Genomic DNA, 24,943 nt, shown 5'->3' with positions numbered 1-24,943 from the left:
CCCCTCCCTCACTCCACCTGCCTCCCACCCCCGGCCGGGGTCAGGGAGGTCGGTACTTGAGCACCTGGTGGTGTGGAGAATATAGCTGAGGGTTAGGATCCGAGGGGTCAGACCCCTGCGGCCTCGCTCGGGGAGGGCGGGGGCAGCAGTCTCAGCAGACGTCTCACCTGAGAACCATGTCGTCCCCGCCGGCTGCCGGCCGGGAACAGAGCCACTCAGAACCCACGCTCCGGACACAGTGACTTGTGAAATACGAACCACGGGCGTTCCTCCCTTCTCGATTCTGCAGGCAAATTGCAGCTCGTGTCGGATGAGCGTCTGAGCACACGGGGCGGACAGCGAGCGTGCGGGTCACTCTGGTCCAGCGGGCCGCCCGAGCACGGGTCCTCCTCCGACCTGACCGGTCCCGTCCTGTGGAGCTGACACTGCAGGCTCCCCGGCATCAGTGTGACGTGATTGCCGTGCGGAGCGATCGCCCCAGCAGACCCAGCACGGCCTCCCCAGCTCCGGGTCACGGGGAGGAGCGTTTGGAATGTAACGTTACTCTAGCGAAGTTCTAAACAATTCCCACATTTCAAAAAGACTTCATTCTAAGATGGTAGCGTCCCTCCCAAACTTCAGAGTCCCTTTATAAAAGCAGGCATCTGCACCTGACCGGGCGGTGGCTCCGTGGGTAGAGCGTCAGGCTGGGACGCAGAGGATCCAGGGTCAAAACCCCGAGGTCGCCAGCTTGAGTGCAGGATCAAAGACGTGACCCCCGTGGTCACTGGCTTGAGCCCAAGGTCGCTGGCTTGAGCAAGGGGTCTCTCGATCTGCTTTAGCCCCCGGTCAAGGCACATATGAGAAAGCAATCAGTGAACAACTAAGGAATTGCAACAAAAATGGATGCTTCTCATCTCTCTCACTTCCTGTCTGTCTGTCCCTATCTGTCCCTCTCACTGTCTTGCTAAAAAAAAAAAAAAAAAACCCCGGCAGGCATCTGTGACATTGACGAAAGACTGTGACTGTTCACAGCTGGAAGAACTCCTTCCTCTAAGCCAGGGGTCCCCAAACTCAACTCAGCATGTGGGCCGCAGAGCAAGATCACAGCCGTTCGGCGGGCCGCACTAGGTCTACAAAAAGCAACTGTTACACAACACTTTTCTCACTGCAGTTGAAAACAAAAAAAAATCAGTACAACAAGCACAATCGTACATGCAGTTTACTCAGTGTCACAAAACGACCAGAAACTGTAGTTCACATCACAACTGCTGTTAACTGAGCTAATATCTAGCTAGGATGCTAGAGAAATGAAAAATACAAGTAGGCCCCTAGGCTTACTTAATTTTATCCAAAATATTTTGAACTTCGTGGATTAGTCTGCGGGCTGCACAAAATTGTTCGGTGGGCCGCGAGTTTGAGACCCCTGCTCTAAGCGTTTCCCAGGTTCACGGCCGGAGCTAGCTGCCCCGCGTTACGTGGTGTGTTCATCAGCCCTGAAACAGCTGGATTACAAGTTCCTGCAAAAAAATGAGTCTATTTTGTAGATTTATTGGACATAGACTTTGTGAAAGGTGTATGTGTGTGTGTGAACCTTCAATTTTCCACAGTATTTTTTATAGAGATGACAATACCAGAAACATTCACAAATCATGCCGAAACGGGGATGTTTTGCATCAGGGACTGAAAAGTATTTTCCCAGGATAAGCCCCAGCCTCCGAGATATCTTACCTCTCTCAGAGTTGAAACAGAGACAGCCCTTTTGAATTCATGTTCTGTCAGTGAGGGGAAGCTATATTAAATCAATATTTAATAAGATGTCGAGAAGTTTTGTATCACCTGCAGACGGGTTCCATGAACGAGGAGTCTTGTTCAGAAGGCGAGACGGGATTGTCTGGCCTCGTTCAAAGAAATCGAGCGTTCGGCAAGGAATCTCAGGTCGGGGGTGTTGCCGGTAGAAACGCCCTCACCCTTGGGCGCGGCGGGAGTGTGTTCAGAAGAGCGCCTTTGCCCCGGCCCTCGCGGAATAACTCAGTGGCCGTGTGTGCGCCGACGAGGACCATCGGAAGGCAGCACATCTTCCATGTTGGTTCCCCGTCAAAGCTTTGACGGACAGCCCTCACGCTCCCGGGATCAAGGGTGTGACCCACAGAGTTCACGGCCCCTGAAGACTCTCTCCAGCTGGCAGACGGGAAGGAAGACAGGCTTCTACGCCGTTTGTGTTATTTTCACGGTTTTCCACACACCCGCGGTGCCTTTGCTGCCCGTCAGCTAAACACGGAAACACAGTGTTCGAGTGGAGCCGTCAGGTGTGCCGAGTCCGGCCGTGAGCATGCTCACTCAAGCGCTACAATCTCCTTCTTCCTCCCCTTGCAAGCTGAACGTCGAAGGGAACGAAGTTCACAGGCAGGGACCCTCTGTCACGAGAACACTTCATTCAGAACCACGTCTTTGCCAACCTGAGTCCAGAGGAGGCTGCCCCCCTGCAGACGTTAAGTCCCTCCACAGCTGACTGACCACCTCCGGGGCACATCCCGGCCCACCCCCTGGTGAGGTCCTGCCAGACATGTTTGCTGAAGGTCAAGCCCAGCAGGTGTCTTGCTCCCTGCTTTGCTCAGGTTTCGGGCAGGTGCACGTGCAGACAGACCGTCCCTGTGAGGGGAGGAGCCAGAGCATCGCGCGGAGGGGATTCCGATGACCAGCGTGTACCCAGAGGGAAGACCCGTGGACAGCTGGGAGGTGCTGCCTGTGTGTCAAGAGCGGTGCCCACCCTTCGCTGAACAGCCCCTGGAGTGAAGAGCCCAGTGTCCGTTGTCTATGTAGATAAGCGTAGAGAACAGCCCTGTGACATCGGTGGCACTGTTTTATGAGGTCCGGGGAGTGTAAGTAACTTGCCCGTGGTCACACAGCCCGTAAGGTTGTTTCAGTCCATGAAGCGCTTGGGTCTGAGTCCCTTCGGGTTCATCAGGCTGTTTCCTGATGGGAATGGCTGAGGTCTGGGGCCCAGACAGGGTCGGCAGGATCCAGGGAATGGGAAGAAGTCACCCAAATGGAGCTCCGTGAGGGCTGGGACCCACTTCACCACGTCCGCGGAAACTAGAACATTGCCCGACATACGGCCCTCAGTGATTTCTCGGGGCAGGGCGGGGGAATGAGGAAGAACTTTGTCATTGCGTTGTTGAACATGAAATAGTCCAGATCAAAAGCGGGAGATCTTACCTGCTCGTGTCCCACAGAGGTCACCAAGGTTGCTCGTGGGCATAAGGTAGACCAGATCTTCTCCATCTTGAGGACACTTAACAGTGGCCACTGTTGTTCTCGTTAGGATGCCAGGGCGGACTCAGTAGATCCAAAATCAGCCCAAGATTCTGCATGTCCAGCGGACTCCCAGACGCTGACGTTGATGGTGGTGAGGATGGTGGTGATGATGACAGTGGTGATGATGGTGATGATAATGGTGGTGATGATGACAGTGGTGATGATGGTGATGATAATGGTGGTGATGATGGTAGTGATGGTGGTGGTGATGGTGACGATGATGGTGATGATGGTGATGGTGATGATGACGATGCTGGTAGTGATGACAGTGGTGATGATGGTGGTGATGATGACAGTGGTGATGATGGTGATGATAATGGTGATGGTGGTGATGGTGATTATGACAGTGATGATGGTGATGATAATGGTGGTGATGATGACAGTGGTGATGACAATGGTGATGGTGATGATGATGATGGTGAGGATGGTGGTGATGATGACAGTGGTGATGATGGTGATGATAATGGTGGTGATGATGACAGTGGTGATGATGACGGTGGTGACAGTGATGATGATGATGGTGATAGTGATGACAATGCTAGTAGTGATGACAGTGGTAATGATGATGGTGAGATGATGGTAGTGATGGTGGTGATGATGGTGATGATAATGGTGGTGATGACAGTGATGATGACAATGGTGATGGTGATGATGATGGTAGTGGTGATGGTGACAATGATGGTGATGGTGACAATGGTGATGGTGATGGTGATGATGGTGATGGTAATGATGGTGGTGATGACAGTGATGATGACGATGGTGATGACAGTGATGGTGATGGTGACGATGATGGTGGTGATGATGGTGATGGTGATGATGGTGGTGATGATGACAGTGATGGTGGTGATGATGGTGGTGGTGATGGTGATGATGGTGATGACAGTGATGGTGGTGATGACGATGGTGATGGTGGTGATAACGATGACAATGCTGTTAGTAATGACAGTGGTGATGATGGTGGTGAGATGATGGTGATGATGATGGTGATGGTGGTGATGGTGATTTTGGTGATGACAGTGATGATGATGATTACGCTGTTCTTCAAACCACACTGTGTGTCAGACACACAGAGTATTTGTACAGATGTGGGTGGACAGTTTTTCTTTGTCCTATTTCCTTTTCTGTGTTCCTGTAGTTCTAGGATTTGGGGGGAAATGAGAGAGGGTTAATGAATACATGTTTATGGTTTGACTTCCAAACTCTTAAGGGCAGAATGAAAGTCAAAATAGAAGAAAATGAGCCAAAATGTTTATGTAAATATGGGCCTTCCCTGGGAAGGATCGTGAGGGAGTTACTCTACAAACAAAGCAAGTTGGAAACCCTGTGGTCGATTCTGCCACGAACGAGAGAGGTCACAGCTCTTCCTGCTCCTGTGTTGTGATCTTGTTCTTTTTAAGTTCAAAAGAGAAGAGTTGGAGCCTCCAGTTTTCTTTCTTAATTTTAATTTGGCCTCTCAGGAGAAGTATTGCTTTAGGCCTGGGAGACTACGTGTGTGAATAAAGAAAAGCAAATCAAGAAATCCTTGACTTTTAAAGAGGCGCAAATGATAAAACATTTTTGAGTGCTAGGGACCAAAGTGATGAATTTATTCATTTCCTGTCGTCTCCATCACTGAAATTTCACTGTGCCGTATTTCAGATGGAGACTAGGCCACAGATAGACAGTCAAGTACAATGATGAACCTTCCCTCTAACTGGGGCTCGGTTTAAGAAATAAAACCAAAAAAAGCCGATTTTCCCAGTTTTTGCCCCAAATACATTCTACTTCCCCTCCACGAGAGCCGTGAAGGACTTTCAGTTGAGGTCGATCATGTTCAGACATTAAAAGAATAGGTGGAAGATAGTCCTAGGTTGACTTTGGGTTTTAAAACTTCATAGAAACAGCATCAAGCTGAGGTTTTAATTTGCGTTTGTTATTCAGCTCAGTGTGTGAGACCTTTCTGTTTATATAAAGGTTCACACAGGTTCACGGCCGTATAATCTGCTGTTTGACTCGGTCACTTCCCGGGGGACCGTGCTCACCTTTCTTCCCTTGGTGTGCTCTCACAGTCCCGACATGCCCAGGGTCAACACTGTCCGTGTCAACAGGGCGACTCTGGGTGGCTGGGGACACGACCAGAGAACACGGTCTGGCATGCAGATGGGCGTCAACTTCCCTTCTGGGCTGTCAGTACTCGGGGGCGTGTCCACCTCGCTGAGCTGCTTTGTTGAAACCCTCACCTAGAAACGGGCAGCATGTCATCCGTTTCCTCCGAATTATCCCAAAGAGCGATGGTTGCTGCAGAGAAGAGGGCTAAAATGTCTAGAGCCGGTCGCTGTGACTTTATTCCTAGAATTCAGTCCTGGGGGGGGGGGGTAGAGGCTCGGTGTGCTCAGTGGCTGTGTCTGGGGACCGTGGGACCCGGCCGAGTGTTTTAAGGTGAAATCAAGTAGATTGGTGAAAACTTCAGGTGCTGCTGTTGGAAAGCCTCGTTTAACAACCAGCTGCTTTTTCCTATTTTTTTTTTCCTTTTAGCTTCCTCTGGATAAAGACGGCTCCGGGGTGCCCGTTCTGTTTCGACCCCCTGGGTGGCATTTGGGGTCGTTGACCACAGTCTGCCGCTTAGTAAACAGCCACACTGGGGCTCAGAGGAGCGGAGCGCGCCTCGGGGACAGGTGTTTACCCAGACAAATGGACACGGGGATCGAGCCTTTCCCCTGGTTAGCTTATTAACTGTGCCCGGTCCGTCCGGGTAAATCACAGCAGTGTGCCCCTTCCTGCCACAGCCGGCAGATTCCGCATCGCCCGCACGGCCGAGCCCGGTCTCCCCGGTGAACACACTCAGTCGCTCTCATGACTTCAGGACGCATGGAGGAGAAGTCCTTAACTCCTAGAGGCCACGCAGTGTGGTGTCTGCCGCGTGTCCACCGGGGGCTGCTGATGAGGAATGGGGGCGTATTCGATCTGCAGTTGGGCAGCCCTGTGGGGCGTTGTGTAGAGGGCTCTGCTGTGCTGACCGGAGACAGCGGACACTAAGAGGAAACCTGTGACTCTCTTACCAGGTGGCAGCTGAACGGAAGTGACCTTGACCTGAGCGGGGGACATCGCTACACCCTGCGCGGAGGGGACCTCGTGGTCGCCGGCCCCAGCCGGGAGCGGGACGCGGGCACGTACCAGTGCTTTGCCACCAATTCGCTTGGAACCATCGTCAGCAGAGAAGCCAGACTCCAGTTTGCCTGTAAGTTCCGGGTTCACATGCGTCTGTCTGCAGGTCCCGCACTTGTTAATCTGCACAGCTGTCCTCGTGGGGTCACTGCAGGTCCCGCACTTGTTCACCTGCACAGCTGACCTCGTGGGGTCACTGCAGGTCCCGCACTTGTTCACCTGCACAGCTGTCCTCGTGGGGTCACTGCAGGTCCCGCACTTGTTCACCTGCACAGCTGTCCTCGTGGGGTCACTGCAGGTCCCGCACTTGTTCACCTGCACAGCTGACCTCGTGGGGTCACTGCAGGTCCCGCACTTGTTCACCTGCACAGCTGACCTCGTGGGGTCACTGCAGGTCCCGCACTTGTTCACCTGCACAGCTGACCTCGTGGGGTCACTGCAGGTCCCGCACTTGTTCACCTGCACAGCTGACCTCGTGGGGTCACTGCAGGTCCCGCACTTGTTCACCTGCACAGCTGTCCTCGTGGGGTCACTGCAGGTCCCGCACTTGTTCACCTGCACAGCTGTCCTCGTGGGGTCACTGCAGGTCCCGCACTTGTTCACCTGCACAGCTGACCTCGTGGGGTCACTGCAGGTCCCGCACTTGTTCACCTGCACAGCTGACCTCGTGGGGTCACTGCAGGTCCCGCACTTGTTCACCTGCACAGCTGACCTCGTGGGGTCACTGCAGGTCCCGCACTTGTTCACCTGCACAGCTGACCTCGTGGGGTCACTGCAGGTCCCGCACTTGTTCACCTGCACAGCTGACCTCGTGGGGTCACTGCAGGTCCCGCACTTGTTCACCTGGACAGCTGACCTCGTGGGGTCACTGCAGGTCCCGCACTTGTTCACCTGCACAGCTGACCTCGTGGGGTCACTGCAGGTCCCGCACTTGTTCACCTGCACAGCTGACCTCGTGGGGTCACTGCAGGTCCCGCACTTGTTCACCTGGACAGCTGACCTCGTGGGGTCACTGCAGGTCCCGCACTTGTTCACCTGCACAGCTGACCTCGTGGGGTCACTGCAGGTCCCGCACTTGTTCACCTGGACAGCTGACCTCGTGGGGTCACTGCAGGTCCCGCACTTGTTCACCTGGACAGCTGACCTCGTGGGGTCACTGCAGGTCCCGCACTTGTTCACCTGCACAGCTGACCTCGTGGGGTCACTGCAGGTCCCGCACTTGTTCACCTGCACAGCTGACCTCGTGGGGTCACTGCAGGTCCCGCACTTGTTCACCTGCACAGCTGACCTCGTGGGGTCACTGCAGGTCCCGCACTTGTTCACCTGCACAGCTGACCTCGTGGGGTCACTGCAGGTCCCGCACTTGTTCACCTGCACAGCTGACCTCGTGGGGTCACTGCAGGTCCCGCACTTGTTCACCTGCACAGCTGACCTCGTGGGGTCACTGCAGGTCCCGCACTTGTTCACCTGCACAGCTGACCTCGTGGGGTCACTGCAGGTCCCGCACTTGTTCACCTGCACAGCTGACCTCGTGGGGTCACTGCAGGTCCCGCACTTGTTCACCTGCACAGCTGACCTCGTGGGGTCACTGCAGGTCCCGCACTTGTTCACCTGCACAGCTGACCTCGTGGGGTCACTGCAGGTCCCGCACTTGTTCACCTGCACAGCTGACCTCGTGGGGTCACTGCAGGTCCCGCACTTGTTCACCTGCACAGCTGACCTCGTGGGGTCACTGCAGGTCCCGCACTTGTTAATCTGCACAGCTGACCTCGTGGGGTCACTGCAGGTCCCGCACTTGTTCACCTGCACAGCTGACCTCGTGGGGTCACTGCAGGTCCCGCACTTGTTCACCTGCACAGCTGACCTCGTGGGGTCACTGCAGGTCCCGCACTTGTTCACCTGCACAGCTGACCTCGTGGGGTCACTGCAGGTCCTGCACTTGTTCACCTGCACAGCTGACCTCGTGGGGTCACTGCAGGTCCTGCACTTGTTCACCTGCACAGCTGACCCTGTGGGGTCACTGCAGGTCCTGCGCTTGTTCACCTGCACAGCTGACCTCGTGGGGTCACTGCAGGTCCCGCGCTTGTTCACCTGGACAGCTGACCTCGTGGGGTCACTGCAGGTCCCGCACTTGTTAATCTGCACAGCTGACCTCGTGGGGTCACTGCAGGTCCCGCACTTGTTCACCTGGACAGCTGACCTCGTGGGGTCACTGCAGGTCCCGCACTTGTTCACCTGGACAGCTGACCTCGTGGGGTCACTGCAGGTCCTGCACTTGTTCACCTGGACAGCTGACCTCGTGGGGTCACTGCAGGTCCCGCACTTGTTCACCTGCACAGCTGACCTCGTTGGGTCACTGCAGGTCCTGCACTTGTTCACCTGCACAGCTGACCTCGTGGGGTCACTGCAGGTCCCGCACTTGTTAATCTGCACAGCTGACCTCGTGGGGTCACTGCAGGTCCTGCACTTGTTCACCTGGACAGCTGACCTCGTGGGGTCACTGCAGGTCCCGCACTTGTTCACCTGCACAGCTGACCTCGTGGGGTCACTGCAGGTCCCGCACTTGTTCACCTGCACAGCTGACCTCGTGGGGTCACTGCAGGTCCCGCACTTGTTAATCTGCACAGCTGACCTCGTGGGGTCACTGCAGGTCCTGCACTTGTTCACCTGGACAGCTGACCTCGTGGGGTCACTGCAGGTCCCGCACTTGTTCACCTGCACAGCTGACCTCGTGGGGTCACTGCAGGTCCCGCACTTGTTCACCTGCACAGCTGACCTCGTGGGGTCACTGCAGGTCCCGCACTTGTTCACCTGCACAGCTGACCTCGTGGGGTCACTGCAGGTCCCGGAAACAGCAGGGGGTTTTATTAAAGTAATACGTGGGTTGAAGCGGTATAATTCTTATCGTCTGTATACCATACAAGTCAGAGCTTAAAACGTATGCATGTCCGTGTGTCTGTGTGTGTCCGTCCATGCGTGTGTGTCCGTGTCTGTGTCCGTGTGTGTGTCCGTGTGTCTGTGTGTGTGTCCGTGTGTCTGTGTGTGTCCGTGTGTCTGTGTGTGTCCGTGTGTCTGTGTGTGTCTGTGTGTGTGTCCGTCCATGCGTGTGTGTCCGTGTCTGCCTCTGTGTATCCATGTCTGTGTCCATGTCCATGTGTCTGTGTGTGTTTTCCATTTTCGTACCTGTCAGGTGTCAGATAGGGGAGGAGAGGGCGCCCAGCTCAGAGCGTGTTTCCTGAGCGGCCCCTGTGTGTCTTGTGCCGGCACCGAACAGATGTGGTCCTTGCTCGGCAAGAACATTTAAGTTAGAGAATTCCATGTGTCGAGTCTGCACACAGCGGGGAACAGAGATATTGAGGAAGAGGAGGAAGGACTGTGGCAGCTGTGACCCCGTCTGCCTCCCCCCCACCGAGGTCCCCTGTCCACTGCGCCTGGGTGGACACGTGGCCCAACCTGAGGAATCGGTTTTTCTTCAGGGAATTTGGGGTTGGGACGTGAGACCAAGCTCGGTCTTCACTCCCCTGTGGGCTCCTTCTGGGCAGCTCTGGCCCTCTGTGTCCACTCCGTGCCGTCTGCAGTGCCCGTCGGGAGGGCAGCCGGCGCTGGGGGCTCAGGGCTGCCGTGCAGGGGTCCTGGTGGTCATGGCTGCGGCTGTTGAGCAGCGAAGCGTCCTCTCTGATTATTCCGGCTGGCCAGCCCCTCTGGGCCGTCTGTGTGCTTGCGTGCTCCGTGACGCTTCCTGTACTGTCAGCCCCGGAGGAAGGACCTGAGATGTCAGAGAAGAACAAGGAGCTGAAACGGTCGTCAGCGCACCCCATTAGCGGACGCCTCTCGGTGTGACTCTGCGGGTCCCGCCTGGCCCACCGGAGCCGTCAGTTTCCACTTTCACAGCCGTCGTGTTCGGTGACACCGTGTGGACACCAGAGCCAGCCTCCCTCCCAGGGGACGCACGCCCCTGGCTGGGCTCCTGCAGTCCTCAGGCAGGAGATTTCCGTAGCCTGGTTGTGCGTGCGTCTGTGTTTAAAGACACTCACGTGTTGCGTGTGGTTGATTCACTAACAGTGAGCGGGTGCCGAATCCACAGGCCGTGGGGGTTGGCTGTCTGGGAAACGCACAGGAACCCAGCCAGTTGGGGTGCGGCCCCACGTGGACAATTCTGCGTTGAGATACTTCCTCCTGTGACCCTTCCCCCGGCCACAGCCTGGCCCCGGCCAGAAGGAGGTGGAGGACTCCCTAGTCCTCCCCAGGGTCCGTGGCCTGGTGGACCGGCGGTCAGTGCCTCGAGGATGCTTCAGAACTTTAATTCCAAGATCTCAAAGGACAGCGTTTTGTAAAACAGACTGTATCATCCCTTGAGTTATTGGGTGAAGTCACTGATGGCAAGAACACCAGTCCGTCGTCTGGTTTGTACGTCCAGACCGGTGACAACACTGTCACCTTCCCGCTGAGCGTGGGTCCCCTCTGCTCGGGGCAGCACTGACAGACGATGACTTAAGGTCAACAGAGGCGTCTACCTTCATGTGGCTTTTTATATTCCTAATATCCTGATTATTGAGTGCTGGAGTACCATCTTCAAACAAGCTTAGGATACCTGCCTTTTCAAAGTGTTTATTTTCACGCGTAAGCTGGAAATGTTTCCTGAAAAATCTATATTTAGCTCGAGGTGGTCCTGTCAACAGCCTGTTCATGAAGTGTCCCTGTCCACCCATGGCCTTAGGAGAATTTTCCTCCATGACGACTCAGAGAGAGCATCGTCCACACCCCGGTAGAAGAGGTGTGGATGAGAAGACAGAGTTTCCGTGTTCTGGTTTTCCCACCATCAAAATAAGTCTGTCTGTTAATGTGCATAATGGTTCCATTATCGTATTTCTCCTCCTTCCCCGACTGCAGATTTCTTCGTTACTAATATTGTTACCACGCTTTTTTTAACACCGTGTTTGGGTGGTGTCAGCAGCCGAAGTCCCTCCGCCTGACGTGGTCCCTGGTCCCGTGACCTGCGAACCAAAGGCTGGGACACCTGTGCCTGTCTGACTTCGAAAATGGTGTCATTTTAAAATTTTTATTTGTTTTAAATTTTCATTAATTTTAGAGCGAGAAAGGGAGAGACGGAGAGAGAGTGAGAAACACCAGTTTGCTGTTTCACTTATTTATGTGTTCGTGGGTTTACTCTCGGATGTGTCCTGACCAGGCATCGAACCCACAACCTTAGGGTATTGAGATGACACTCTATCCAACTGAGCTACCTGACCAGGGCCTAAGATTTCGTCTTCATAGGAAGTTATTTTCTGAAAACTGTTATCCGTTTGGAGTACGTTAAGTGTTGGCAAGTGATCAAAACATTTTCTAATTATTTTTCAGTTACCCTAAATGGGGACTTTATTTTTCCCCACCAAAGTCAGTTACAAAATCTTGTTTATCATCGGTTTTTATAAAGTATCAGGTTTTAATATTAAAATAAAATAAACTAGTAATTACTTCAGTAGTTATCCTCAAACTTTATTAAATATGCTAATTTAATATAAAAAAAATACTTTACCCTTGACAGAGTGCGTAGCACACCATAGAAGGAGTTTTATAAACTGTGTTCATTGCCTGCCCAGGCAGTGGCGCAGTGAATAGAGCACTGGACTGGGATGTGGAGGACCCAGGTTCGAGACCCTGAGGGCGCCAGCTTGAGCGCGGGCTCACCTGGCTTGAGCCCAAGGTGACTGGCTCGAGCAAGGAGTCACTCGCTCTGCTGTAGCCCCCCCCCCCGCACCCCCGGTCAAGGCACATATGAGAAAACAATCAATGAACAAACAACTAAGGAGCCGCAACAAAGAATTGGTGCTTCTCATCTCTCTCCCTTCCTGTCTGTCCCTCTCTCTGTTTCTCTCTGTCTCTGTCACAAGAAAGTTAAAAGAAAGACTTTGTGTTCATTGGTCTTTGGCTTTGTTTCATTTGCTCTATGGACACTGTGGAAACAGATGTCATTTTCTGTCGGGGATCCTTTTGGTAATTTGCTGTTCCAACACGAAGGGGACATTTTAAAGTCTCCGCTCGCTGACACGGACACCGCGTGACCATCAGCCAAAGGGAGTTGAAGCCTAAGTCACAGCGAGGAAGGTGGAGGAAATTTCTGTTTTAACTGAAAATGCAGATTTGCTACCGTGGAACTTCCCACCAGTCCTCGGCTTGCGAGTTGAAGAAATGCCGAACGACCCACTGTTTCTGAGAGCTCGCCTCCCCCTGGGGCACCGGGCGAGGACCAGGTGCGCTCAGCGGCTTGGACGCCGGCCAGTGGGAGGCACGGGTCCTCTCCGCCCACCTCCACTGCCCGTCTGCGTGGATGCTGGGGCGCCGTGCTGCATAGCACTTTTCTGCTCGGCAGGACACAGACACCTGCATCTCTGGGGCCCTCGCCTGAGCCCACTCAGGCAGCAGAATTCTGCCGTGCTGCCAAGAAGAAGCTGTGCCGGGAGCCGCGGGCTCCTCCAGGTCTCAAGTGTGTGCCGCAGCCTCAGCCGCAGCCGCACCTCTGACGAAGATGCCCCTGGGTGGGGAAGACCATGTGGGTTTTGTACATCAAGTATTTGACGTTGAATCATCTTCAGTCGCTCTTTCTTGTTTGTTTTTCAGCAGCTAAAACTTCATCTAAAAAAACACTCCCTGGACCCTGGCCGGTTGGCTCAGCGGTAGAGTGTCAGCCCAGCGTGCAGGAGTCCTGGGTTCGATTCCCAGCCAGGGCACACAGGAGAAGCGCCCATCTGCTTCTCCACCCCTCCCCCTCTCCTTCCTCTCTGTCTCTCTCTTCCCCTCCCGCAGCCGAGGTTCCATTGGAGCAAAGTTGGCCCGGGTGCTGGGGATGGCTCCTTGGCCTCTGCCTCAGGTGCTAGAATGGCTCTGGTTGCAACAGAGTGACACCCCTGATGGGCAGAGCATTGCCCCCTGGTGGGCGTGCTGGGTGGATCCCGGTCGGGCCCATGCGGGAGTCTAACTGCCTCCTTGCTTCTCACTTCAGAAAAATTAAAAAAAAAACCCACAAAACAGTCCCTGCACCATGACGCATGTGCCCCCTTCCCACCCCGCCTTCTCGGGGTCCAGGCCGCGGACACTCGGGGCCTCCTGCAGGACGCACAGGTGAGGGTCCCCAGACGTGCGGACACCAGCCTGCCCGGCTCCTGACCACCCCTGTGCCACAGACGTCGCTGGTCATTCCACATCAGAGCCTGCGGCTCCGCGGTTTCTCCTGCAGCTGTCCGCAGCGCAGTCCCGGAGGACCCGGCGTCTGGTGGGGGTCCCAGTGTCCGGCGGGGGTCCCGGAGGACCCGGCGTCTGGTGGGGGTCCCAGTGTCCGGCGGGGGTCCCGGAGGACCCGGCGTCTGGTGGGGGTCTCAGAGGACTCAGCGTCTCAGCGTCCGGCGGGGGTCCCGGAGGACCCGGCGTCTGGTGGGGGTCTCAGAGGACTCAGCGTCTCAGCGTCCGGCGGGCGTCCCGGAGGACCCGGCGTCTGGTGCGCAGCCAGCACACGAGCTTTGTCCGGGAACTCACGGCGTGTGCACACTCCGGGGCCCCCCTCAGACTAGCACAGGACCCAGTTTCAGCAAGATCCTCAGGTGGTTCTGATGCCCCAGGCTTCAGATGAGCCACGTTCCTTACCAGCTTTTGTGAAGATCACTTAGATTTTTTCTAGACTTTTTCTTTTGTAAATAGTGCTTTCTGGAAGACCTTTGTGTACAGCGCTGTTTGGACTCTGATGGAAATCTGTCCATTGCCTTCCAGAATGACGGCAACCTGTCCCATTCCCACCAGCAGAGCTGGCTGGGGATACAGTCTGATAACTGTAACAAAGACTTTTTGAAACCATGTATCAGAAACCGCCTATGTTGACTGACATTGTATTTCAAATAGCTACAAAGTCAAAGTGAGGAGTTCCTACCGTTTGTCATTAGCTGGAAGCCCGGATGTTGAGAAGTTGGAGTCACCTGAATTTTCAGAAGATGGAGGGGTCGACCCAGCGTGAGTCTCTTCCTCCTCGATGATTCCGTGACGGCACGATGATGACACGTTACTATAACAGTAGGAGACACCTTGGCGCGGGCTCTTTTCGAGAAGTGTGGATCCAGTCACCCTGAGAGGCCGGAACATCCAGACGCGTCTTTTCCTTGCTGGCACCGTTCCCAGACGGCGTCTCCTAAGGTGAGGGTCGCGGGGCCGTGTTTGTGGCTCACCGTGTCAGGGCCCAGTCAGCTGTGCTCCCCAACATTTGGGGGCAGACCTGTCACTGCCAAACGGCTTTTGGTCAGTGTCAGAGCTTTGAAGTCTTCGGTCAGCCTAGACTCTCGTTTCAGTGGAGGACGGAGGAGGCCAGAGTGCTTTCTGCCGTTCAGGGCGACGGCCCCGTGTGCAGAACTTCAGAGTGGTCACTGCCCCACGCCCACCCGCCTCCCTCCACTCAGCCTCCCCAGGGTGGGGCCTGCGACCCCCCCCCCCCGCCACGGGACACGTCTCCCCTGCTGAGTATCATAAACCAAAGTGGTTTTCTTCTTCTATTAAAAAGCAATGGCTGGTTTTCTTCCTAATTGAGCAAAGACTGTTAAAGAGATTAGCGCTCTCTATAAAAAAAGGACATCAATAATTCAGATTTAAGCTCTTCCCTGCTGCCCGGTGTGATCTGCAGGAGACTCGGAGCCTCGTCGGAACGTCATTAATCTGTGTCTCAGGCCTGTCCTCCTCTTCGGAGGTGAGGCCGCGAGCCAGCACCAGGCGCGACCCCAGGGACGGGGCGTCCATCTCACTCTGGGATGCGGGAGTGTCTGCATTTCACCCGCCACGGCTGCTGGAAGGACCTGAATGGGCTTCTGGAAGGAAATTGGTGTAAAGTGGGACAAGCACCGATAAAAATAGAAGGAGACCGTTTACAGGGAGGACAGAGGCTCCGGGGAGGTGCTTGTCCTCTCTGCTGGGAAGGATGCTGGTCGCTGTCCCCGAAGCGAAGCACGTGGCTTTACAGATGGCCCACCGGGGGGAGGGCGCGGTGGGTGGTGACGGAGACTCTTTGTTTAATGGAAAACAAGGGCTGTTTTGCAGAAGGTACTGACCACTGGCTGGGACGTGCCCCGTTGTGTTACCAGCAGAAGTAGCCACGGAGGACACTCCGCGTGGTCTGACGCCCCAGCCCATCACGCCGCTGTGTGGGAGGGATGACTCATTGGGGTCTCACCACAGCCCGGGATGTTTGTGTCCTGGGTCTCCCTGTATTACAGCTGAGGAAGCTCAGGTGTGTGTGGGGGGCAGGTATGTGTGTGGGGGGGGACCACTGTCCGAGTTGCTCAGAGCCTGTAGTAACCCTGCACTTGGCTCACTTGTGAGAGTCACCCCCAGGCTCGGTTCTCTGATGTCACCAACTAAGTAACAAAGGGCACATGAGGAACAAGGATCACAGTCCCTCGTCCAGGCTGCGTCCAACACCAGGTCCCTGAGATGTGCCCGGTGCCCGGTGGCTCTGCAGTGACATCCTCCCATCCCTGAGATGAGCCTGGTGCCCGGTGGTTCTGCAGTGACATCCTCCCATCCCTGAGATGAGCCTGGTGGCTCTGCAGTGACATCCTCCCATTCCTGAGATGAGCCTGGTGCCTGGTGGCTCTGCAGTGACATCCTTCCATCCCTGAGATGAGCCTGGTGCCCGGTGGCTCTGTAGTGACATCCTTCCATCCCTGAGATGAGCCTGGTGCCCGGTGGCTCTGTAGTGACATCCTCTTGTCCCTGAGATGAGCCTGGTGCCCGGTGGCTCTGCAGTGACATCCTCCCATTCCTGAGATGTGCCCGGTGGCTCTGCAGTGACATCCTCCCGTCCCTGAGATGAGCCTGGTGCCTGGTGGCTCTGCAGTGACATCCTCCCATCCCTGAGATGAACCTAGTGCCCGGTGGCTCTGCAGTGACATCCTCCCATTCCTGAGATGTCCCTGGTGGCTCTGCAGTGACATCCTCCCGTCCCTGAGATGAGCCTGGCGCCCGGTGGCTCTGCAGTGACATCCTCCTGTCCCTGAGATGAGCCTAGTGCCCGGTGGCTCTGCAGTGGCATCCTCCCATTCCTGAGATGTGCCCAGTGGCTCTGCAGTGACATTCTCCCATCCCTTAGATGTGCCTGGTGGCTCACAGTGACATCCTCCCATCCCTGAGATGTGCCGGGTGCCCGGTGGCTCTGTAGTGACATCCTCCCATCCCTGAGATGTGCCTGATGCCCGGTGGCTCTGTAGTGACATCCTCCCATTCCTGAGATGAGCCTGGTGCCCGGTGGCTCTGTAGTGACTCTGCAGTGACATCCTCCCGTCTCTGAGATGAGCCTGGTGCCCGGTGGCTCTGCAGTGACATCCTCCTGTCCCTGAGATGAGCCTAGTGCCCGGTGGCTCTGCAGTGACATCCTCCCATTCCTGAGATGTGCCTGGTGGCTCTGCAGTGACATCCTCCCGTCCCTGAGATGAGCTTGGTGCCCGGTGGCTCTGCAGTGACATCCTCCTGTCCCTGAGATGAGCCTAGTGCCCGGTGGCTCTGCAGTGGCATCCTCCTGTCCCTGAGATGAGCCCGGTGGCTCTGCAGTGACATCCTCCCATTCCTGAGATGAGCCTGGTGCCCGGTGGCTCTGTAGTGACATCCTCCCATTCCTGAGATGTGCCTGGTGGCTCTGCAGTGACATCCCCCCATTCCTGAGATGTGCCTGGTGGCTCTGCAGTGACATCCTCCCGTCCCTGAGATGTGCCTGGTGCCCGGTGGCTCTGCAGTGACATCCTCCCGTCTCTGAGATGAGCTTGGTGCCCGGTGGCTCTGCAGTGACATCCTCCCATTCCTGAGATGTGCCTGGTGGCTCTGCAGTGACATCCTCCCATTCCTGAGATGAGCCTGGTGGCTCTGCAGTGACTCTGCCGTTAGAAGCCCATGCACACCCGTGTCTGGTTGGGCAGTGTTCACGGCACAAAGCGTGTATTCCAATGAACACGAACACGGATGAAAGATGAAGTCTGTCGTCTTCTGACCTGGACACGGGCTCGCCCCACCGTGTGGGGTACATCCTGGAATCCTGGGGTGGGATGGAGAGGTCTCTGTCCTCATAGGCTGCGAGACATCTGGAGTGTCTGTGCCCTTGGCTACAACTCTGGAGTCCGCCCTGCGGGGCACAGAAGACAGAGCCTGAACCGGGCACCCTGGACGCAGATGTCCCCGGCCGAGCACCTCATCCATAAAGTGACACAGAGCAGCCCGGTGTCAGCCGCTGAGTCCTCAGGGGTCTGCCAGAATGACATTCCCACGGAGCTGAAGGCGGTGACCCATTAAAATGGTCTTTATCTCTTCATTATAAAACAATTCGTGTTTTACAAGTAGAGCTATTTAACGTGGGTCCTGCTGCCGTCAGTCTCGGGGCACAAGGGGGCTCCTCGTGGACCCCCCCTAAGGGATGCTGACCTCGGCACGCTGGGTCAGTCCTCCCGAGTGAGTGGATGGTGAGTCTCGACCGTGACAGCAGGACAGGTGGTGAGACGTCACCAGAAGCAAACACCAGACCCTCCAGCCGACGCGGTGAGCGTGTCCTGGGAGCGTCTTCGTGTAACGATCTTGTCATCCACTCGGCAAGGTCGTTGTTCGGAACTGTGGGGAGTCCTGTGCGCTGGGCGTTTCCCTCTGACCCTCCGCCACCACCACGCCTGCCCTGACACGCCCCAGAGCCGTGGGGATGATCTGTGAAGGTCCCCTTGCCACCTGGCTTGGTGGGTGGTTTTGGCCAGTGGGTGGCAGGGGTCAGAAGGTGGACAGCAGACGAGGAAAGGTCAGGGTATTTCTCACCCAGCTCTCTGCCTGCCGCACCGCCATGTTGTCTGTGGGCCTTCCCCCTGGAGGCCACGGCTCCGCCCCGCCCTGCCCACAGCTCCGCCCCGCCCTGCCCACGGCTCCGCCCCACCATGTCCATGCCACTGCCCTGCCCTGTCCACAGCTCCGCCCGGTCTGGGCTCCGGAAGCCTCTCTGCCCGTGACCTTCAGGCCGATGCATGTGCTGGCCCCGCTGCCACCTGCCCTGTGACATGGCATCATCCCTGTTGGCTCCTCGACTGACTCTCATCCAGTTGTCCCCTCTGAGGGACCCTGTGCTCAGGGCGGGGGCCTGGCGAGCTCATGTCCCAAGAGAGCTCATGGGAGAGGGTGGACAGCGTCTCCGGCACATGCCGACCGGACCACGAGGCTCACAGTCACGGGGAGGACCCGGGGGACAGTGTGGAGAGGACGCCAACGTTCCGTCCCCGTCAGCACTCCCACCGGTGTCGGTCACCTTGTCACCTCGCACAGGGTTTCCCGGCACACAGACGTGAGTGAGCGGTTAGCCTGGGCTGATGCCGGGGGCGCCAGCTGTCTCCCCACCATCGTGGGCTCCCTTCTGTTCACGTCCTTCACGCAGGAAGTGCGCCCAGGACGTAGGAGCGCGTCAGAAACGAGGTCTCTGTCTGTGATGCTCTCTCTCTCGCCAGGACGGGCCTGGGCGGGTGCTCAGTGAACAGACAGCAAACACCCCGAGCGATCGATACCGCGTCATGACCGTGAAGAAGTGTGCGGCCGCGTTGGGGTGTGGAGACAGAGGCCGGGCGGAACATTCGCACCTACACACGGTGTCAGTGTTGTCATGTACAGGCTGAGAGATGTGTCACTGATCATCACTGATCATCACCTTTGATCCAGTAGCAAATCCCAGGGATTCCTGGGCGAGCAGCTCCTCCCGGCTGGGGGAACTGAACTGAACCTCGAAATACACCCGTCCTGCCTTGCTCTGCCCTGGAGACGCCTGACAAGATGTGCTGAACAACTGAATGAAAAAACACTTTTTTTGTGCGTGTGTGACAGAGAAGGACAGACAGACAGGAAGGGAGAGAGAAGCATCAATTCTTCATTGCAACTCCTTAGTTCTTCATTGATTGCTTTCTCATATGTGCCTTGACCTGGGGGGCTACAGCTGAGCGAGTGACCCCTTGCTCTAGCCAGCGACCTTGGGCTCAAGCCAGTGACCTTGGGGTCATGTCTATGATTTCACGCTCAAGTCAGCAGCCCTGCGTTCAAGCTGGTGAGCCCCTGTTCAAGCCGGCAATCTTGGGGTCTTCCTCCGCATCCCAGGCCGATGCTCTATCCACTGCGCCACCGCCTGGTCAGGCACTATTTTATCCTTTTTACATATTCTAACCCAAATCAGTGATGAATACCTTTCATGGTGTGAAGTTACATAACAACGGAGCCAGGAACTGGGTAGAAAAGCAGCAAAATGACTCACACTTCGTTGTCAGAAAGTAACCCAGTGATTGTGGCTCATCCCCGTAGAGTGTCCTCCCCTGTTCAGTCCCTGGACGTGTTGGACGGTACAGTCTGGCAGGCTTCACTCCATGACGCTTCGAGAGCCTTGATGGTTCGATAATATCGTGTTGTACATACACATTTAGGGCGACATAAGTCTGTGTTATATAATGACATTTGTAGGGAAACTTCTGATTAAAGTAAGTCCACAAACACGCTTTTTCTTCTTGTGAGTTTTGCTGAATTGCTTGACTCCGTGTTGGTAACCTCACTATGTAGGGCGCTTTCAATAATAATGACGTCATTCCTTCTGGTGTGCTGATTCCGGGTGCTCAGAATAGCTCTATGTCTGTGGTTTGTAGTTTTTTTTTTTTCAATCTGGAGCTAGATAAAAGTGAAGTGGTTACCGGGGCGGGGATGATGTGAGGGCAGGGTGGGGAAGGGAGTAAAGAGGGACAAATATGAGGTGACAGAAAACGACCTGACTGTGGGTGAGGGGTCACAGCACAGTCAACAGTTCCAATGCTGTAGAAGCGTTTACCTGAACCCGTTGTGCTCTTATTGATCAGTGTCACCCTGTGAAAGTTAATTTTCTAAATAAGGTTAAAAAAGTAAAATTAAAATTTAGAAAGACAAAGAAAAAAAGGTAATTATTTTTCCTTTTACATTTTTTTTTTCAGGCCAAGTGGAAATTTTCTCAGTGATTCCCTAAAATGCTCCCACTGACTCCTCTGTCTCTAACCACAGAGACGGTTTCTGTCGACCCTCGGAAGCCACAAAATGGGTGTATTTTCTCAGGAATTACAACGCAGCCGACACAGAGTGTGACACCACTGTCTACACACTAACTGTGGGAGTCACCTTTTAAAAACAAAACATCAGACTTAGAGAAACAGTAGACTTTTTTTTCTTCCTTTTACCCCAGGAGGCTTATGCTTTGTTCACAATAAAACCAGTGTCCTTTAAACTGTAATTTAAGACTTGTGAGTCAGGGTTGGCTGTTCCCGGACTGTTGTTAGAGGAAATTAAATGTTTTAAAAATAACCCCTGGTGATCAAAAATAGTGTTTGCTGCGATGGCTTTCATTAAACACCTGCAGAAGGAATTCTCTGGGCCATGATAAAAATAGTGTGTTTTCCAGAGGTACAAGCAGAGAGGAACAGGATGATGTCATTTACTCTTCCCGTCCGAGATGCCCCTACCTGGGAACTGATCACCGGTGACCCCCACCTCCCTGACGCGGGACCCATAGGACTTGGAACCAGGAGCGGAATATTTTCGGCTCACTCTATAATAACACTGCCTGACCTCTGGTGTGTGCAGTGGATAAAGCGTCGACCTGGAAATGCTGAGGTTGCTGGTTCGAAACTCTGGGCTTGCCTGGTCAAGGCACATATGGGAGTTGATGCTTCCAGCTCCTCCCCCCTGTCTCTCTCTCCTCTCTCTCTCTCCTCTCTAAAATGAATAAATATATATATATATATATATATATATATATATATATAGTAACGGCACTATTTGTAGGTGGAATAAAATTTATCCAGGCGCCTGATGATAAAATGATTTAGCAGAAGCGGTGACTCTGTGACTCTGTGACGAGTGTGGGTCCAGCTCGTGTGTATGTTCGGCTGGAGAGAGTCCCCCTCCTCCTCTGGGTCATGTTTCCTGGTTGGCTGTAACCCACACGCTTGGCCGCTGGGGTCGCCCTCGCTCTGTCTGACCCCACTGTAGCAACACGGGACTTGTGGGTGTCTGATTTTATTCTGCTGCTGGATTGCTTGGAGCCTTAGTGGAGAAGTCAACGATCTTCCTCTTCCCTCTCAAAATAGATGTTCCCCTGAGCTTCCTGAGAGGGAGGTCTTCAATACCATCCTACGAAAGCACGGGGTGTCTCTGCACGGACGTTTGTTTCCTCCTCTCTGAAAGTCTGTTTTCTTCTGTTTTCAAACCAGACCTGGAAAACCTGAAGACCACGCAGAGAAGCGCGGTGTCCGTGCGCGAAGGCCAGGGCGTCGTCCTGCTCTGCGGGCCCCCGCCGCACGCCGGAGGTAAGCCGCGCTCGCTGTCCGCGCTCTGTCTGGACTGGACACGTGTCTGGGCGGGATCCGTAGCACACGGACTGTTCCCCCGTGCTCGCTGTCCGCGCTCTGTCTGGACTGGACACGTGTCTGGGCGGGATCCGATGCACGCGGACTGTTCCCCCGTGCTCGCTGTCCGCGCTCTGTCTGGACTGGACACGTGTCCGGGCGGGATCCGATGCACGCGGACTGTTCCCCCCGTGCTCGCTGTCCGCGCTCTGTCTGGACTGGACACGTGTCTGGGCGGGATCCGATGCACGCGGACTGTTCCCCCGTGCTCGCTGTCCGCGCTCTGTCTGGACTGGACACGTGTCTGGGCGGGACCCAAAGCACGCGGACTGTTCCCCCGTGCTCGCTGTCCGCGCTCTGTCTGGACTGGACACGTGTCTGGGCGGGACCCAAAGCACGCGGACTGTTCCCCCGTGCTCCCTGTCTGCGCTCTGTCTGGATTGGACACGTGTCCGGGCGGGACCCAAAGCACGCGGACTGTTCCCCCGTGCTCCCTGTCTGCGCTCTGTCTGGACTGGACACGTGTCCGGGCGGGACCCAAAGCACGCGGACTGTTCCCCCGTGCTCGCTGTCCGCGCTCTGTCTGGACTGGACACGTGTCCGGGCGGGACCCAAAGCACGCGGACTGTTCCCCCGTGCTCCCTGTCTGCGCTCTGTCTGGATTGGACACGTGTCCGGGCGGGACCCAAAGCACGCGGACTGTTCCCCCGTGCTCCCTGTCTGCGCTCTGTCTGGATTGGACACGTGTCCGGGCGGGACCCAAAGCACGCGGACTGTTCCCCCGTGCTCGCTGTCCGCGCTCTGTCTGGACTGGACACGTGTCCGGGCGGGACCCGCCGCATGCCGGAGGTAAGCCATGCTCGCTGTCCGCGCTCTGTCTGGACTGGACACGTGTCCGGGCGGGACCCTCCGCACGCCGGAGGTAAGCCACGCTCGCTGTCCGCGCTCTGTCTGGACTGGACACGTGTCCGGGCGGACCCGGAGCACGCGGACTGTTCCCACGTCTGCACTTTGCCTGAGCAGCGTGCTCGCCCGAGCCCTGGGCTCTGCCCCCGGAGGTGGGACGTGAGGAACGCTGGGGAGACGGTCCACGCAGAGAGGTCTGTAAACATAACCAGTCATTCCCGCAGGAGGGTTCTGTGACTGCAGTCAAGTCTGTGTCCTCGTGAATAAGATGCACCCTAATTTGGGGGCCTGAAATTTGAAAAAATATATATTACATAAAGTTACTGAACTCAAGCTTTTTTTTTTTTTTTTTTTTAATATGGAACACTTCACGAATTTGCGTGTCATCCTTGCGCAGGGGCCATGCTAATCTTCTCTGTATCGTTCCAATTTTAGTATATGTGCTGCCGAAGCGAGCACTGAACTCAAGTTTTATTCCTCATAAAATTCATACAACTCCTTATCACTGTCTAAACTCCCATCCGTGAGCTTGTCCTCGTCTGTGTCTGATGACGAATCTCTGTCTTCATAGATGGCCTTGTCCTCAGTTCCATCTATGGCATTGGAAATGCCACAACCACTGTAGAAGACGCACCCTGTTTTTAAACCTCAGATTTTTCAAAAAGTGCATCTTATACATAGGGGAGGACGGTATGTGATATGGTGTCTGAATTTTAGACCAGGATGCACAGTGCAGTCGTCCTGTTCTCCCTCTCTCCACCCCCTCTCCCCTCGCCCCCCTCCCCTTCTCCACCCCTCCCTCTCTCCACCCCTCCCTCTCTCCACCCCTCCCTCTCTCCACCCCTCCCTCTCTCCACCCCTCCCTCTCTCCACCCCTCCCTCTCTCCCCTCTCCACCTCTCCCTCTCTCCATCCCTCCCTCTCTCCATCCCTCCCCCTCTCCACCCCTCCCCCTCTCCACTCCTCCCTCTCTCCCCTCTCCACCCCTCCCCCTCTCCACCCCTCCCTCTCTCCACCCCTCCCTCTCTCCCCTCTCCACCCCTCCCTCTCTCCATTCCTCCCTCTCTCCATCCCTCCCCCTCTCCACCCCTCCCCCTCTCCATCCCTCCCTCTCTCCCCTCTCCATCCCTCCCTCTCTCCATCCCTCCCTCTCCCCTCTCCACCCCTCCCTCTCTCCATCCCTCCCTCTCTCCCTCTCTCCACCCCTCCCTCTCTCCCCTCTCCATCCCTCCCTCTCTCCCCTCTCCACCCCTCCCTCTCTCCATTCCTCCCTCTCTCCCTCTCTCCACCCCTCCCTCTCTCCATCCCTCCCTCTCTCCCTCTCTCCACCCCTCCCTCTCTCCCCTCTCCACCCCTCCCTCTCTCCACCCCTCCCTCTCTCCATCCCTCCCTCTCTCCATCCCTCCCCCTCTCCACCCCTCCCCCTCTCCACCCCTCCCTCTCTCCCCTCTCCACCCCTCCCTCTCTCCCCTCTCCACCCCTCCCTCTCTCCACCCGTCCCTCTCTCCCCTCTCCACCCCTCCCCTCTCCACCCTTCCCTCTCTCCACCCCTCCCTCTCTTCACCCCTCCCTCTCTCTATCCCTCTCCCTCTGCACCCCTCCCCCTCTCCTCCCCCCTTCCCCTCCCATAAACAGGTGTCTCCATCTTTGGCATCTGGTCACTTGAAGTCTGTGAGCAGCCGGTGCAGGAAGGTGGGGGAGCAGTTAGCACCCAAGGTTGCCCCTGTGGGTGGCTCCCCAGTCTACATCAGTAATTGTGTGTATTTGGCCGGGACCCTGATATTCCAGAGGGACTTGAACTTCGAAGCGTAGGGTCAGTTGATTGGAAATGAGAGTGACCGAGCCCAGCCTGGCTCGCTGGGACGATGAGCAGTTTTCAGCAGGGCGGTGTGGTTGGCACGGAGATGTGCCACCAGCGGACGCGCCACCTCGCCGTGGGCAGGGGTCAGCAGGTGGCCTCTGGCTCTCAGAGAGCCACTCGCCGGCGGTCTGACCTTCCAGGCGCTGCCCCATCTGGTGACTGAGCCAGGTGGGGGGTGGTCAGGCTTTCTGTCCAACACCGGACAGCTCAGGTGTGGCCCCGAGCTTCCTGCCAGGACGACTGAGGTGACGAGGACCACCTCACGATTCCGGCTCTGTCTCTGCCCACCTCTGCCCCCTCCTTGCTTTCCCAGGATTTGAGAGAGAAAATCTTTCATCCCAAAC

The 24,943-nt window shown here is 55.8% G+C and overlaps 1 protein-coding gene and 1 non-coding gene across 3 annotated transcripts in view; one reads left to right on the top strand and one right to left on the bottom strand.

Annotated features, from left to right (window-relative positions):
- Positions 1-24,943, top strand: part of CNTN3 (contactin 3) — a 211,075-nt gene that overhangs the window by 82,649 nt on the left and 103,483 nt on the right. For both annotated transcript variants that reach the window (XM_066244550.1, XM_066244549.1), the window contains exons 4-5: positions 6,339-6,514; positions 21,699-21,794. In XM_066244550.1, coding sequence (XP_066100647.1) covers positions 6,339-6,514; positions 21,699-21,794 — 272 coding nt within the window. The remainder of the gene's footprint in view (positions 1-6,338; positions 6,515-21,698; positions 21,795-24,943) is intronic.
- On the bottom strand, positions 23,092-23,198 carry LOC136314790 (U6 spliceosomal RNA). The gene has a single exon (XR_010727372.1). It is a non-coding gene; the product is annotated as a U6 spliceosomal RNA (small nuclear RNA).

Source organism: Saccopteryx bilineata, chromosome 10, assembly GCF_036850765.1.
Source record: "Saccopteryx bilineata isolate mSacBil1 chromosome 10, mSacBil1_pri_phased_curated, whole genome shotgun sequence".
In the NCBI taxonomy this organism is placed as follows: domain Eukaryota; kingdom Metazoa; phylum Chordata; class Mammalia; order Chiroptera; family Emballonuridae; genus Saccopteryx; species Saccopteryx bilineata.
This window is presented reverse-complemented; position numbering and strand designations above follow the sequence as displayed.